This window comes from Lutra lutra, chromosome 5, assembly GCF_902655055.1.
Source record: "Lutra lutra chromosome 5, mLutLut1.2, whole genome shotgun sequence".
NCBI classification, from domain to species: Eukaryota; Metazoa; Chordata; class Mammalia; order Carnivora; family Mustelidae; genus Lutra; species Lutra lutra.
The window spans coordinates 86828416-86846549 of NC_062282.1; the positions used below are offsets into that span (position 1 = coordinate 86828416).

The 18134-nt window shown below is 36.2% G+C and overlaps 1 protein-coding gene across 4 annotated transcripts in view; it reads left to right on the forward strand.

Moving 5' to 3' along the window:
- DDX4 (DEAD-box helicase 4) overlaps positions 1–18134 on the forward strand; it is an 84689-nt gene that overhangs the window by 41332 nt on the left and 25223 nt on the right. For 2 of the 4 annotated variants that reach the window (XM_047731200.1, XM_047731202.1), the window contains 2 exons: positions 761–820; positions 17325–17426. In XM_047731200.1, coding sequence (XP_047587156.1) covers positions 761–820; positions 17325–17426 — 162 coding nt within the window. The remainder of the gene's footprint in view (positions 1–760; positions 821–17324; positions 17427–18134) is intronic. The other 2 variants (XM_047731201.1, XM_047731203.1) reach the window with 1 other exon arrangement.

An 18134-nucleotide genomic window follows, 5' to 3' on the forward strand; every position in this document is an offset into this window, starting at 1 on the left:
TTAAATTTTGAAAAATTACTCATTTGTTGCTCTCACTCTATATTTTCAAGATAAACATCTCTGGGGGTGGATTCTAGGGATGGATGGATTGATTGATTGGTTGATGTAATTTTTTTCTAGGAATTTATTTTTAACAAACCTTCCAGCTAATTCTTAGGCAGCCTTCAGTGTAGAGATTCGCATTCCACTGTTGAGAAACTGATGATGTTACTTGATAACATCCTTAAAAACAGAAAAGCCAAGATATCCCCCAATTGTTTCATTAGGATGATTGGGGAAGAATTTACATATGTTTAAAAAACCCACTAATGTTTGAGATACAGTAAGAAAGGCATATTACAGAAATATTGACAGTATTATAAAAAGAATAGTCATGTATTTCTAGTGGCTGATGGCCCACATTTATTTCTACTTGACTATTTTAATAGTTTAGATATTTCTGAGACCATTTTTATTCATACCAATATTGATGAAATTCTTATTTTTTGGCCTGTATGTAGCACTTGAGAAATAGTGAATTCTCAATTATACAGTTAACATTGAACATTTAGGCATATTAAATGATTTGTATAGGGATTTGAGTGAATAATGTCTTTTTATTTCTGTTGCTAAAATTATTTGGAGATTTAAAATGTCCATATTTTAACTTAAAAATACTCATTTTTCTCACTACTTCACCTGCGATAGTGCTATTCTTTAGATATTACAACTTTAAAGTTAATTATTTAGATGCTATTCACATGTTAAATTTTTATTCAAGAATCTAATAATGACTGTGAAGACAATCAAACACGGAGCAGAGGGTTTTCCAAGAGAGGCGGTAAGGAGCACATTTTGGAATGATTTGTACTTACGCTTTCTAATGTCACTGGATTTTTTTTTCCCCTGAAGATCTCCAGAATGTGCTATGAAGTACAGAATAGGGACTGTGAGTTCTGGTCAGTCACAATATCTATGAACTGGGATGTCTTTGTCTCTGAATAGAATATTTGGATATGTGGGAGAGTGAAGAAATTGTAGATTACCTTTTGTTCAGGTCTGGCAGTGCTCTAACCATACTGTGCTAATCCTGCCTCTAATAAAGTTGAGATAAGGTGGTATAAACATTACCATACTCAATTCTTGATAACCTATGGGTAGACATGTTAAAATAGCAACAGTAAAACCCACAAAAAACATAGTGAACTTATAAAATTGTTAACAATGGGCAAATCTGCTTATAAGAGTTTATTCTTAGGAACTATATGATAATCAGATACATCAGTGTTTTTACTGTGACTTGGGAACATCATTTTCTTTTACCCATTAGAAAGCCCATTGAATGCCAGGCCCTTCCTAATGCAACTAGGACTTGTGGGGACTTCACTATAGCAATGTTAAGGCTGTGAGGTGGGGAGGAATTTGGTGGCGAAGGAGGTTTTGCTATTTGTCTCATAAATTGAAGTTTTTGGTTTTTTTAACGATAATTGCAGGGGGACATGTAATGATGGGGAGGAAATTTAGCTATAACAAAAAGCTAGACTCATCCTCTAGAATTGCTACCCCTGCTTAATAAGCAATTTTTAGCACTAATGTTTTTAAAACATTGCTCTTAGTTTTAAATTTTTGGTTGTTTTCTGCAGAACAGTGAATATCTTCCTCAGTATTTTCTTTAAATTAATCTAATTCATACTTAAGTGAGGCAGTCAAAAGCCAGTTGCAGCTCTATGTGCTTGATCCTTGCTTATTTACTAATACAGGGTGACTAGCAGGGAAACAGTCATTTTTGCATATCCCTGATTGCTATTCTCTTTAGTTGTATACATTTGAAGATAGGAAATTTGCACATGGTGGTCAATAACAGACATGAGTGCATAAATATAAGCATATTTAAGTTTATATTGAAATGTAACTTTATATAGCACCAGACAAGTGTGTATGTTGTACCTGTATAACTCAGTGATTTTTTACTAACTGAACACACCTGGGTTTACTGTATTCACAAGCATCCAGATCAAGAAATAGAAATTATTGGCACCTCTAGAAGTCCCTTTTATGCTCATTTTCTTTTGCTGACAACCCTCCCATCCCATGGTTAACTTCTAATCTGACTTTTAGCAGCATAGGTTAATTTTCTTTTTATACTTGATAGAAATGGAATCATGCAATATACTCTTTTGTGTCCATCTTCTGCTTAATGTGTTTGTGAGATGCATTCATAATGTTGGTTGCAGTTGTAGATTATTACCTTTGCTTGTATAGACTCTTTGGTTCTACTCTTAAGCTAATGATGTTCTTTGGATGTCTTCCAGCTTTAGGCTATTTTGAAGCTGCTGCTGTGGACATTCTTTGGTGCTATCGATATATATTCTGAAGTAGAATTGATGCCTCATAGATTTTGTATATTTTTTGCTTTAATAGCTCTTGTGAAATGTTTTCAAGATAGATATACTAAGATGTAACTCCTACATCCTCACCAACATCTGGTATTTTCTTTTTCTTTGAGTTTAAACATTCTGCTGAGTGTGTGGTGGTCTATCTTACTATGGTTTTAATATGCCTTTCCTTGATGGACTAATGACATGTCCAGTGCTTCATAAGTTTACTGGATATTTTTACATCATCTTTTGTACAGTGCTGATTCCATTCTTTTGCCATCTTTTCTATTGGGTGTCTATTTTTAGCTTTTCATTGGTGAATGATTTAAAACTTATAGAAAATTTGCAAAAATGGTAAAAGTAACTCCTGGATAACATTTATATTGGGAGTCTCTTTGCTTACTTTAAAGTCATGAAGATAAACTCTTAAATTTTGCCTTTAAAATTTTATCTTTTTAGTGTGCACTTTCATATTGTAATTCATCTGGGCTTTTTTTTTTTTTTTTTTTTGTATATGGTGTAAGATAGGGATCATGGTACATTTTTTTCCCATAAGGGTATCCAGTTGATCCCTTATCAATTACTGAAAGACTTTTCCTGTCCTACCAGGCCTTCTTTGTCCTAAACAGGTGACAGTGTGTATGGAACTGTCCCAGGACATGGTTCCTTTCCATTGGACAGTTTCTATATTTTTGCACCTTTGCTATATAGCCTAATTAGTGCAATTTCATAATAGATCCTAATATCTGGTAGTGTAAGTCTTCCAAGTATTACCTCAGTTGTTCTTAGTTCTTTGCATTTGCATGTGATTTTTAGAATTGGTTGATCAATTTCTTGGAAAAAACGTAATGGCATATTTTGGGGATTCCATTTATTTTGAGGAGAATGACCATTTTTACAATATTGAGCCTTTCAGTCCATGAATATCCCTGTTTAAGTAGGTCTTTAGTTTTTCCTAGCTATGTTTTGCAGTTTTCACTGGAGAGTCATTACACATCTTTATTTACATTAGTATTTGATACTTTGGATTTTTTTGTATTTGATATTTTGTTATGCATTTTTTTAAAGATTTTATGTACTTATTTGACAGAGAGAGAGATCACAAATAGGCAGAGATGCAGGAAGAGGAAATGGGAGAAGCAGGCTTCCCACTGAGCAGAGAGAGCCCAATGTGGGGCTCGATCCCAGGACCCTGGGATCATGACCTGAGCTGAAGGCAGACACTTAACAACTGAGCCACCCAGGCACCCTTGCATATGTTTTTTATTTATCTAATGCTCCATACAACATAGATTTCACCATTTTTGAGTGTGTACTTGAGTAGTTTTAAATATATTCACTGTATTGTATGCCCATCATCACTATTTAATTCCTGAATATTTTCTTTGTCTCTTCCCTGCCAAAACCCATTTCTTTCTTTTTTTTTTATTTATTATTTTTTTTAAATTTTATTTTTTATAAACATATAATATATTTTTATCCCCAGGGGTACAGGTCTGTGAATCGCCAGGTTTATACACTTCACAGCACTCACCATAGCACATACCCTCCCCAATGTCCATAATCCCACCCCCCCTCCCAACCTCCCTCCCCCCATCAACCCTCAGTTTGTTTTGTGAGATTAAGAGTCACTTATGGTTTGTCTCCCTCCCAATTCCATCTTGTTTCATTTACTCTTCTCCTACCCCCTTAACCCCCCATGTTGCATCTCCTCTCCCTCATATCAGGGAGATCATATGATAGTTGTCTTTCTCCGATTGACTTATTTCGCTAAGCATGATACCCTCTAGTTCCATCCACGTCGTCGCAAATGGCAAGATTTCATTTCTTTTGATGGCTGCATAGTATTCCATTGTGTATATATACCACATCTTCTTTATCCATTCGTCTGTAGATGGACATCTAGGTTCTTTCCATAGTTTGGCTATTGTAGACATTGCTGCTATAAACATTCGGTTGCACGTGCCCCTTCGGATCACTACGTTTGTATCTTTAGGGTAAATACCCAGCAGTGCAATTGCTGGGTCATAGGGTAGTTCTGCTTTCAACATTTTGAGGAACCTCCATGCTGTTTTCCAGAGTGGTTGCACCAGCTTGCATTCCCACCAACAGTGTAGGAGGGTTCCCCTTTCTCCTTATCCTCGCCAGCATCTGTCATTTCCTGACTTGTTAATTTTAGCCATTCTGATTGGTGTGAGGTGATATCTCATGGTGGTTTTGATTTGTATTTCCCTGATGCCTAGTGATGTGGAGCACTTTTTCATGTGTCTGTTGGCCATCTGGATGTCATCTTTGCAGAAATGTCTGTTCATGTCCTCTGCCCATTTCTTGATTGGATTATTTGTTCTTTGGGTGTTGAGTTTGCTAAGTTCTTTATAGATTTTGGACACTAGCCCTTTATCTGATATGTCATTTGCAAATATCTTCTCCCATTCTGTCAGTTGTCTTTTGGTTTTATTAACTGTTTCCTTTGCTGTGCAAAAGCTTTTGATCTTGATAAAATCCCAATAGTTCATTTTTGCCCTTGCTTCCCTTGCCTTTGGCGAAGTTTCTAGGAAGATGTTGCTGCGGCTGAGGTCGAAGAGGTTGCTGCCTTTGTTCTCCTCAAGGATTTTGATGGATTCCTTTCTCACATTGAGATCCTTCATCCATTTTGAGTCTATTTTCGTGTGTGGTGTAAGGAAATGATCCAATTTCATTTTTCTGCATGTGGCTGTCCAATTTTCCCAACACCATTTATTGAAGAGGCTGTCTTTTTTCCATTGGACATTCTTTCCTGCTTTGTCGAAGATTAGTTGACCATAGAGTTGAGGGTCTATTTCTGGGCTCTCTATTCTGTTCCATTGATCTATGTGTCTGTTTTTGTGCCAGTACCATGCTGTCTTGATGATGACAGCTTTGTAATAAGAGCTTGAAGTCCGGAATTGTGATGCCACCAACTTTGGCTTTCTTTTTCAATATTCCTTTGGCTATTCGAGGTCTTTTCTGGTTCCATATAAATTTTAGGATTATTTGTTCCATTTCTTTGAAAAAAATGGATGGTACTTTGATAGGAATTGCATTAAATGTGTAGATTGCTTTAGGTAGCATAGACATTTTCACAATATTTATTCTTCCAATCCAGGAGCATGGAACATTTTTCCATTTCTTTGTGTCTTCCTCAATTTCTTTCATGAGTACTTTATAGTTTTCTGTGCATAGATTCTTAGTCTCTTTGGTTAGGTTTATTCCTAGGTATCTTATAGTTTTGGGTGCAATTGTAAATGGGATGGACTCCTTAATTTCTCTTTCTTCTGTCTTGTTGTTGATGTAGAGAAATGCAACTGATTTCTGTGCATTGATTTTATATCCTGACACTTTACTGAATTCCTGTACAAGTTCTAGCAGTTTTGGAGTGGAGTCTTGTGGGTTTTCCACATATAGTATCCTATCATCTGCAAAGAGTGATAGTTTGACTTCTTCTTTGCCGATTTGGATGCCTTTAATTTCCTTTTGTTGTCTGATTGCTGAGGCTAGGACTTCTAGTACTATGTTGAATAGCAGTGGTGATAACGGACATCCCTGTTGTGTTCCTGACCTTAGTGGAAAAGCTTTCAGTTTTTCTCCATTGAGAATGATATTTGCGGTGGGTTTTTCATAGATGGCTTTGATAATATTGAGGTATGTGCCGTCTATCCCTACACTTTGAAGAGTTTTGATCAGGAAGGGATGCTGTACTTTGTCAAATGCTTTTTCAGCATCTATGGAGAGTATCATATGGTTCTTGTTCTTTCTTTTATTAATGTGTTGTGTCACATTGATTGATTTGCGGATGTTGAACCAACCTTGCAGCCCTGGAATAAATCCCACTTGATCGTGGTGAATAATCCTTTTAATGTACTGTTGAATCCTATTGGCTAGTACTTTAGCGAGAATTTTTGCATCTGTGTTCATCAAGGATATTGGTCTGTAGTTCTCTTTTTTGATGGGATCCTTGTCTGGTTTTGGGATCAAGGTGATGCTGGCCTCATAAAATGAGTGTGGAAGTTTCCCTTCCATTTCTATTTTTTGGAACAGTTTCAGGAGAATAGGAATTAGTTCTTCTTTAAATGTTTGGTAGATTCCCCTGGGAAGCCATCTGGCCCTGGGCTTTTGTTTGTTTGGAGATTTTTTTTTTTTAAAGATTTTATTTATTTGACAGACAGAGATCACAGGTAGGCAGAGAGAGGAAGGGAAGCAGGCTCCCCGCTGAGCAGAGAGCCCGATGCGGGGCTCGATCCCAGGACCCTGGGATCATGACATGAGCCGAAGGCAGAGGCTTCAACCCACTGAGCCACCCAGGCGCCCCTGTTTGGAGATTTTTGATGACTGTTTCAATCTCCTTACTGGTTATGGGTCTGTTGAGGCTTCCTATGTCTTCCTGGTTCAGTTGTGGTAGTTTATATGTCTCTAGGAATGCATCCATTTCTTCCAGATTGTCAAATTTGTTGGCGTAGAGTTGCTCATAGTATGTTCTTATAATTGTCTGTATTTCTTTGGTGTTAGTTGTGATCTCGCCTCTTTCATTCATGATTTTATTTATTTGGGTCCTTTCTCTTTTCTTTTTGGTAAGTCTGGCCTGGGGTTTATCGATCTTATTAATTCTTTCAAAGAACCAGCTCCTAGTTTCGTTGATTTGTTCTATTGTTTTTTTGGTTTCTATTTCATTGATTTCTGCTCTGATCTTTATGATTTCTCTTCTCCTGCTGGGTTTAGGCTTGCTTTCTTGTTCTTTCTCCAGCTCTTTTAGGTGTAGGGTTAGGTTGTGTACCTGAGACCTTTCTTGTTTCTTGAGAAAGGCTTGTACCGCTATATATTTTCCTCTCAGGACTGCCTTTGTTGTGTCCCACAGATTTTGAACCGTTGTGTTTTCATTATCATTTGTTTCCATGAATTTTTTCAATTCTTCTTTAATTTCCTGGTTGACCCATTCATTCTTTAGAAGGATGCTGTTTAGCCTCCATGTATTTGGGTTCTTTCCAAATTTCCTCTTGTGATTGAGTTCTAGCTTCAGAGCATTGTGGTCTGAAAATATGCAGGGAATGATTCCAATCTTTTGATAACGGTTGAGACCTGATTTAGGACTGAGAATGTGATCTATTCTGGAGAATGTTCCATGTGCACTAGAGAAGAATGTGTATTCTGTTGCTTTGGGATGAAATGTTCTGAATATATCTGTGATGTCCATCTGGTCCAGTGTGTCATTTAAGGCCTTTATTTCCTTGTTGATCTTTTGCTTGGATGATCTGTCCATTTCAGTGAGGGGAGTGTTAAAGTCCCCTACTATTATTGTATGATTGTCGATGTGTTTCTTTGATTTTGTTATTAATTGGTTTATATAGTTGGCTGCTCCCACGTTAGGGGCATAGATATTTAAAATTGTTAGATCTTCTTTTTTTTTTTTTTTTAAAGATTTTATTTATTTATTTGACAGAGAGATCACAAGCAGGCAGAGAGGCAGGCAGAGAGAGAGGAGGAAGCAGGCTCCCTGCTGAGCAGAGAGCCCGATGCGGGGCTCGATCCCAGGACTCTGAGATCATGACCTGAGCCGAAGGCAGCAGCTTAACCCACTGAGCCACCCAGGCGCCCCATAAAAATTGTTAGATCTTCTTGTTGGACAGTTCCTTTGAGTATGATATAGTGTCCTTCCTCATCTCTTATTATAGTCTTTGGCTTAAAATCTAATTGATCTGATATAAGGATTGCCACTCCTGCTTTCTTCTGATGTCCATTAGCATGGTAAATTCTTTTCCACCCCCTCACTTTAAACCTGGAGGTGTCTTCGGGTTTAAGATGAGTTTCTTGTAGGCAACATATAGATGGGTTTTGTTTTTTTATCCATTCTGATACCCTGTGTCTTTTGATTGGGGCATTTAGCCCATTAACATTCAGGGTAAGTATTGAGAGATATGAATTTAGTGCCATTGTATTGCCTGTAAGGTGACTGTTATTGTATATTGTCTCTGTTTCTTTCTGATCTACTACTTTTAGGGTCTCTCTTTGCTTAGAGGACCCCTTTCAATATTTCCTGTAGAGCTGGTTTGGTATTTGCAAATTCTTTCAGTTTTTGTTTGTCCTGGAAGCTTTTAATCTCTCCTTCTATTTTCAATGATAGCCTAGCTGGATATAGTATTCTTGGCTGCATGTTTTTCTCATTTAGTACTCTGAATATATCATGCCAGCTTTTTCTGGCCTGCCAGGTCTCTGTGGATAAGTCTGCTGCCAATCTAATATTTTTACCATTGTATGTTACAGACTTCTTTTCCCGGGCTGCCTTCAGGATCTTTTCTTTGTCACTAAGACTTGTAAATTTTACTATTAGGTGACGGGGTGTGGACCTATTCTTATTGATTTTGAGGGGGGTTCTCTGAACCTCCTGAATTTTGATGCTTGTTCCCTTTGCCATATTGGGGAAATTCTCTCCAATAATTCTCTCCAATATACCTTCTGCTCCCCTCTCTGTTTCCTCCTCTTCTGGAATCCCAATTATTCTAATGTTGTTTCGTCTTATGGTGTCACTTATCTCTCGAATTCTCCCCTCATGGTCCAGTAGCTGTTTGTCCCTCTTTTGCTCAGCTTCTTTATTCTCTGTCATTTGGTCTTCTATATCGTTAATTCTTTCTTCTTCCTCATTTATCCTAGCAGTGAGAGCCTCCATTTTTGATTGCACCTCATTAATAGCTTTTTTGATTTCAACTTGGTTCGATTTTAGTTCTTTTATTTCTCCAGAAAGGGCTTTTATATCTCCCGAGAGGGTTTCTCTAATATCTTCCATGCCTTTTTCGAGCCCGGCTAGAACCTTGAGACGTCATTCTGAACTCTAGATCTGACATATTACCAATGTCTGTATTGATTAGGTCCCTAGCCTTTGGTACTGCCTCTTGTTCTTTTTTTTGTGGTGAATTTTTCTGCCTTGTCATTTTATCCAGATAAGAGTATATGAAGGAGCAAGTAAAATACTAAAAGGGTGGCAACAACCCCAGGAAAATATGCTTTAGCCAAATCAGAAGAGATCCCAGATCGTGAGGGGGGAGAAAGGGGATAAAAACAGGTTCAGAAAGAAAAAAAAATTAAAAAAAATTAAAAAAAAGAAAACCAATAAAGAAAAAAATTTAAAAAGGAAAAATATATATATATATATTAGATAAACTAGTTAGAAAACGTTAAAAAAGAAAGGGTAAAAGTTAAAAAAATTTAGCAGAAGAAGAAAAAAAAATTGAAAAACAAAAGAAAAAAAAATTAACTGCAAGGCTAAAGAATCATGGGGAGAAAGCCATGAGTTCCGTGCTTTGCTTTCTCCTTCTCTGGAATTCCGATACTCTCCTTGGTATTGAAACTGTACTCCTTGGTAGGCGAACTTGGTCCTGGCTGGGTTTCTTGTTGCTCTTCTGGGGGAGGGGCCTGTTGTAGTGATTCTCAAGCATCTTTGCCCCAGGCGGAGTTGCACCGCCCTTACCCGGGGCCGGTCTGAGTAATCCACTCGGGTTCGGGTTCGCTTTTGGGAGCTTTTGTTCCCTGAGCGCTTTCCGTAGAGTTCCGGAGGACTGAAGATGAAGATGGAGGCCTCCCGGTCTCCGGCCCTGAGGAGCCAAGAGCCCGGGGCCCCACTCCTCAGTGCGCCCTCAGAGAACAGCACCCAGTTACTCCCGTCACCCTGGCCTCCGGCCGCGCTCCAAGCTGACCGAGCCTGCGACCGGTTCAAGGTAACCCCGAGCTTAGAGCTTACTCCTCGGCTCTGTCTCTGTAGCCGGCTCCCCCGTTCTAATACCTGTAAGCTCTGCGACACTCAGACACCCCCGATCCTTCTGTGACCCTGCGGGACCTGAGGCCACGCTGACCCTGCGTGGGCTTCACCCCAGTTAAGCCTCTGGAGCGATGTCCCTCATGGGAACAGACTTTTAAAAGTCCTGATTTTGTGCTCCGTTGCTCCGCTGCTTGCCGGGAGCCGGCCCCTCCCCCCGCGGTCTATCTTCCCGTCGCTTTGGATTCACTTCTCTGCCAGTCCTACCTTTCAGAGAGTGGTTGATTTTCTGTTTCTAGAATTGCTGTTCTTCTTCTCTTCGATCTCCCGTTGGATTTGTAGGTGTTTGCAATCTTTTAGATGAGCTATCTTGCTGATCTCCCGCTACCTGAAGTAGTCTCAGCCTGCTACTTCTCCGCCATCTTGACTCTAAAGTTCAAAACCCATTTCTTTCTTACCTCCATCCTTTGGCAACCATTAATCGACTTTCTGTAGCTATGGATTTGCTGATTCTGGACACTTCATATAAATGGAATTATGTAATATGTGGTCTTTTGTGTGTTCTTTCACTTAAGATGATCTTGCAGTTTGACCATGTTGTAGCATGTGATGGTACTTAATTATTTGTAATGGCTGAGTAATATTTCACTGTGTAACTATATCACATTCTGTTTGTTCATCAGTTGATTGATTATTGGGTTGTTTCTACTTTTGGGATATTATGACTTATTAGTATGATACATACTGCTATCAACCTTTGCATATAAGGTTTATGTGAACATATGTTTTAATTTTTCTGGTGCATATGCCTATGAGTAAAACTGCCAAATTGTTTTCCACAGCAACTGCACCAATTTATCTTCCTGCCAGCAATGAATGAGTGTCCTGGTTTCTCTGTATCTTTACCAATCTTTGTTATTGTGTGTCTTCTTGGTGGTTGTGATCCTTGAGGGTGTAAAATGGTATCTCATTGTTGTTTTGGGTTTCCTGATGGCTGTTATGTTGAACAGCTTTTCCTATGTTTGTTGGCTATTTGTGTATCTTTTTTGGAGAAAGAACTATATAAATCATTGGCTTATTTAAAAAATTGCAGTGTCTTATTGTTTAAAGAATTCTTCGTGTTTGGTACATGTGCTATTGGATAGATAATTTGCAGATATATTATCTTTTCTTTGTATTACCTTTTTATTTTCTTGCTGGAGTCCCCTGAAGTACAGCATTTTAAAAATTTTGTTGCTGTCTAGTTTATCTGTTTTTTAATTTCTTGGTTGTGCTTTTGGTGTCATATCTAGAAATTTTTGCCTATTAAAAGCCATTCAGATGTTCACCTGTTTCCTTCTAATAATTTATTCTGCTTTTTGATCCATTCTGAGTTCATTTTTATATATGGTGTGAAGGAGGGCCCCAATATAATTCTTTTGCATGTGAGTATCTAGTCCTAGCACCTTTTGTTCTTGTTTTATTATTGATAGGGTAGAGGTGTAAATCTCTTTAAATTTGTCCTGCTGGGAGTTGGTTAAGATTCTTGGATGTGTGAATTTATATTTTCATCAAATTTGAGAAATTTTCTACTCTTTTTTTTGTGACAAAATAACTATGACATAAAATTTGCCATTTTAATTACATTTAACCGTAAAATTAAGTGACATTAAGTACATTTACTGTATTATACAATTGTCACCACTTTCCATTTCCAAAATTGAAAGCCGAAATCTATATCCATTATATAGTACGTCTCCTTATCTTGTCCCCCTGAGTTCCTGGTAAACTCTATTCTATATTCTCTTTGAATTTGCCTCTATTCTAGATATTTCAGTTGAATGGAGTCATACAACATTGACCCTTTTGTGTCTGCCTTAATTCACTTACCGTAATGGTTTCAGTGTTCATTCATGTTGTAGCATATGTCTGAACAAAGTATATTTCTTTTATGGCTGAATCCATTGTATGTATAATACCACATTTTATCCATTCATCTATTGAACATTTGGGTTTTTACTTACTTTGGTTATTGTGAATAATGCTTCTATGAACATTCATATGTATTTATCTGTTTGAGTCCTTGCATCTTTTGAATATATGCCTAGAAGTGGAATTGCCAGGAGATGGGACTGAAGTAAGTTGAAATATGCCACAGAGTTCACTGTTCTCTGGGTTAAAAAAAAATTCTCTGGGTTGCCACAAGTTAGATTAATTTTCATTTTAGAAAATGTTAATTCTGACAATTTTTATGCATTTTTTTGGAGTAGCAGAATTTGGAGTTTCTTGCTTTGCCATTTTCACTGATGTCAGTGATCCATATCATTTAAAAATTTTCATTTTGTTTGCTAGTATATAGAAATACAATTGAATTTTATATATTGAAGGTTGAGTGACCTCGCTAAATTTATGGTAAGTACTTTTTTAAATGAAGAAAAGATGTTCATGTTTGTTTTACACAAAGTTTAAGTGATTTATAAACTTACTCCTTTCTGAAGATCGTTAGCAGACATCTTTAAAAGGCTGCAAGAGATTGTCAGCTGTCCCTTATGAAATGCAGAATTCATGGAGGGACTAATGTCACCTTTAAAAATATATTAATGTTATTTTATGAAAAGTGACATTTAAAGTGGTAAATTCTGAAATATTTCAAGAACTCAGAAAAGCATAGAATATTCTATTACAAATACTTATATACCACTACCTGAATTTAACAGAAACATTTTTTCATGTATACTTCAAATATAGAAAAAAAATTACATAGTTGTTAGAGGACCTATCTTTCCTTTGTGTTTTATATATCCTTTTCCCCCAGAGGTAACCTTTTAAAACATTGTTGTGTATACTTCTTATTCATACTTTTATAAAAAAGTTTATTATACCTATCTTTTTGTGATTTTTTTTTAAAAAAGATTTTATTTTTAAGTAATCTCTACGCCCATTGGGGGGCTGAGACTTAAAACTCTGAGGTGAAGAGTTGCATGCTCTACTGACTCAACCAGCCAGGCACACCCCTCTCCCTCCCCTTTTTTGTGACTTTTTTTTTTCCATGTTTTTAAGATTTATATATTGAAAGTACAGTTCTAGTTCATTCATTTTAACTTTCATAGTGTTTTACTTAACCTTTTAACCTATTTATTTAAAAACAAATTATTTTTAACACCATGTAGGATATGTAGGAGTATGTAGAGTTTGTCCCTACCTTCTAAGAAGAAAATCATTCAGACTTTTATTTCTGTATAACTTCCATGATCTTTTTACCTCCAGTTATTATGCTCCTCGTATAACTAGAAATTGGCATGAGCTATGGGAAAAAAAGAGCATGTTCATTTAAATGTTTGTGTTTCTCCTGTGTATGGAATTATTAAGCTGTAGATACCAGAGGTACTGAGTCATTTTGTAGTCATTTGCTCACTAGAGAATTTAGTTTTGAAAAGGAACCAAATTGAATTTACAGAAAGCAGTAGTGATTAAAAGCATAATGAATCGATTAAACAGATTAAACAAAGATGAGTGGAATTAGTGAATCCAAAGATAGATCTGAGGAAATTCTCTAAATTTGGGAATGGAAAACATGAAACAGTTTGACAGTTATGGAAGATAGAATTAGAAGCTCTGTTATTCTAACATATGTCTAATATCTCTTGAGTCGAAAACAGAGAAAATGGGAGGAGGAGAGGGAGGGAAAAGAAAACTATTCAGAGAATAGTTGAGAAACTTTTCCAGAGTTAAGAGAGCACAAGAATCTTGAGCAGATTAAAAAAATTCAGTCTTATATGTATATTGACATTGCAGAATTATGAAGATAATATTTAGAGCTAAAAGAGGAAAATCTATAAAAGAACAAAAGATCAACTGCAGAACTTTTTTATTTTTCAATAAAGGTAGAGAACATAATAGAATAGAATGTAGACTCCTGATGGAGAATAGTTCTGAATCAAAACTACTATAGGATAATTTAGGTGTCATAGAGAAGTAACACCATTCAGGTAAAGATGGTGTTGAGTACTGTCAGGCCACTGAGGAAAGAACTACTGAATTGTGTATATTAAGAAGAAGGAAACTGTATGCAACAAGAAAGATGTAGGAAGCAATGATGAGCATAACTAAATAAATACACATTTTAAAATTGGTAAACATATTGGTAAACCTAAATAAGTATTTTAGAAGATAGTAATAATGTCATTAATTTAGGGGTTTTAGAAATAAGAAAGAACTAAAATACTAGCAAATGAAAAGACTTAAGTTCTTTGTCAGCTCAGTGGGAAAAAGAACAGATTGAACCTAATTTCAGAATTTCTTAAAAATGGTAAAATTGAAGCATAATAAGAAAAAAGATATAATGTATAACTTAACCAATGGAGGAAATCCAGTAGGATAGAAAGCTGGGACTTTGAGGAAGGAAACAAGGTTGAAGATAAATATTTCTTAAATATTCATGCTGAAATTGAAGAATATCATTAAAAGCACAAAATGCAGTGTTTAGGAAATCAGTAGAAGGACAGAAAGGAAAACAAAAAAACATTGAAAAAAATTCAGGGAAGGTAAAACACAAAATAGGATGACAGAAGCAGGAATTGATACATTAGTAATCATAATATATATTGACAGTAAACTTGTGTCAATGTGTAGTTGAAAACAAAGAGAAAAAATGTCAGTCCAATACTAACCCCAGTAGAAGTTTAAGAGACAAAACAGACCCCAAAGCAGATATATTATGAATAAAAAAATAATTAATGATAAAAGTCATGTTCACTGAGAAGATATTACAGTTAGGAACATGGTTTGAAAATCTAACAATATTCTTAACTATATAAAACAGGAGTATATATAATTATATGGAAAAATTTGCAAGTTCTAGTTAAACCATTAATCATAAGATTTTTTTTTTCAAGATTTTATTTGAGACAGAGCATGAGCAGGGGGTGGGGCAGAGGGCGAGAGAGAAGCAGGCTCCATGCTGAGCAGGGAGCCCCACATGGGGTGCTATCTATCTCAGGACCCTGAGGTCCTGACCTGAGCTGAAAGCAGGAGCTTAACCACTAAGCCACTTAGGTGCCCCCCCCCCCCCGCCATTTCCCCTTAGAACTGATAGAATGAACAGACCAGGGGAGCCTGGGTGGCTCAGTGGGTTAGGCCTCTGCCTTTGGCTCAGGTCATGATCTCAGAGTCCTGGGATCGAGTCCCGCATTGGGCTCTCAGTTCAGCAGGGAGCCTGCTTCTCTCCACCACTGCCCACACCCTCCTCCTCCTGCCTACTTGTGATCTCTCTCTGTTAAATAAATAAATAAAATCTTTAAAAAAAAATGAGCAGACCAGAAATGATTAAGAATATGGTAACTATAGAAGTTTTGAATACCAATTACTAAGCTTGATTTGAAATTTGTTGGGAATAATATGGCCCATATTATAAATTACACATTCTTTTACAGCATATAAAAAATACAATTTTACCATCTATTAAAGCCAAAAGGAAGTCCCAAAATATACCATAGAATTTATTACAAACTCTGTCCTCTTGTTAAAGTTTCATGAAAGTAGAAATCAGTAATGAAAAGCCTAACCCTTGTGATTTGGGAACTGTGAATTTATCAATTTATGAATTAAAATTTATATGGCAATAATAAAGTATTTAGAATTGAATGGACAATAAAAACATGAAAACTTAAGGGATACAGCTAAAGCAGCCAACTTTTTGAGGAAAGTTTACAGTCTTAAATGTATAGAGTAGAAAAGAAATTAGTGAGCTCAATGTTCAACTTAATTAAAAACTCAGTAGAAGGGAGTTAGATAATAGACATAAATGAAACATACAATGGAATGTTATTCATCAGTAAAAGTGAAGTACGTTTTCACACATCAACAGAAACAAAGGTGGATTAAAGAAGCAAGACAAAGAATATATCCTATATGATTGTTACATAAAGCTCAAGGACAAAACTAAATACATTGCAGAAAGTTATGTACATAGTTGGTAAAATTATAATAAGAGCAAGGAAATGAAAACCAATTCAGGATATTGGTTGGGAAAGGTGGGGGTGGAATTTACATGGCAAAAGACTATCTAGGGGCTGGGGCTCCAGAGGTTTTGGGAACATTCCTAGTTTTAAGTTGGGTATTGTGGGTCCATATGTTTTCATTTTATTGTATTTTAAACTTGTATATATGTTTTATATATTTTATTTGTTCATGTGCATACATCAAAATAACATACCTTAAAAAGAAACATACCAAAAAGATAAACCGTTTCTTGAAAAGAGAGAAACCCCAACAAGGCTTATTCCAAGATAAAGGGGCACAAATAAATAATTTGTAATTGAAATATAAGTGTAATTATTGGTAGATTATTGCCAGATTGAGGATCTGTAGTTTTAGGTAGTAGATGTATAACTCTGAATTTACCTTGAATTAAGTCTGCCCTATTTTATAAATAGTTTTGAAAACACATATATTCAATATCAAGAAACATATGGAGAATTTTTACCTTTATTGGTCAGTTTCTTTGGTTGTAAATAGTGGCAAGTTCATAAAGTAAATATCACTTTCTTTATTTTCTGCCCAGTTGACATTTTGGTTTTGAACTGATCTCATTCTGCTCTGGGGGGGTCAAATTTTACTAGTACTGTTAATACCGATTTTTGGTATTCAGTTGAATTAACACGTTATTTATAGCAGGAAATCAGACTTTATATATGCCTGTATGTCTGTGCTTTGAGTAAGATGTTCTACTGTTTTCTGTAAGGAACAAATATAACCCTAGATTTATCTAATCCTTCTCTGCATTGTGGAAATCTTGCCATTGATGTAGTTGTGGCAACTTTCATTGTTTTACAAGTGACACTTTTTTCTTTTAGTCATTTTTAGGTTTGTTTGTGGGGTTTTTTTGTTTTTTTTTTTTAAATAAACTGTGCAGCCAACTTGGTCTTAAGCTCACGACCCTGAAACCAAGAGTCATGTATTCTACCAGCTAAGCCAGCCAGCACCTGAAGAGTTTTGATTCTCAAAGCAAGCAGTGTTTTTTTTTTTTAATTATAGCTGTGTTTGTTTATTTTAGTAAAGTTGAACATTTATAGGTCAAATATGGCATTTCTTTTTACTAACTCTTAACGCCTTAGAATATTTAAAGTCATTGAATTATGCAAGGCTTAAATTAAATTTGGCCACCATTTCTCCAAGATTTTTTTTGCTATTGTTTTGTATTGTTCTTGTGTGTTGTTTTAATATTATAGGCTATCAAGATGGAAATGATTCAGAAGCTTCAGGGTCATCCAGAAGAGGTGGAAGAGGTAGTTTCCGAGGTTGCCGTGGAGGATTTGGTCTAGGAAGTCCAAGTTAGTAGTGAATTGCAAATGGTGTGCTTTATCTGTTAGGTTTTATTTTTCATCATTTCCTTCATATATAACATATAAGGTTGTTGAGAGGATTGTATGAGAGTAGCTTAGCAGAGTGACTGGTACATAATCATCTACATTGTATATAACATTATTTTTGAGACACATATCTAATTGCATACTTGTTAGTTTGAATATATGATCTTTCTAGAAATTTGTGTGACTCAGCTTTTTAATCTTATTTACTATTTCTAAGGGTTTTAGGGACTTGATAATGACAGCCAGCCTTAGAAAGAGGTGGCCTTCTCTAAGGTTCTACCTCCCCACCCCACCCCCACCCAATATACCTTCTTTCACTAATGTGGCTTTCTACTTTAAATTACTCCAGCCATCATTTCTTGGAGCTAGGGGTATTGACTTCAGAAGTCATTGTTGGATTGCATTTGCCTCTTAATGGAGGAGGATAGATTAGTGGTTTTGGGAGTTAAAATTAAATTTGTAATAATGATTTAATAGATGTGTAGGAGATCAGTGAATTGTCACTTTTTAAAAAGTGTAGGGGCCTAGGGGTTGTTGTTCAGGACTTAGAAGGTTTGATCTGGCAATAGTGGGAGCAAGGGGGTGTCCTATTCTGGAGAATAATTAATAAGATCATGCGATGTGAAGTTTCTAGAGCAGTAACAGTTTAGTTTTTGGAGGTTATTTAAC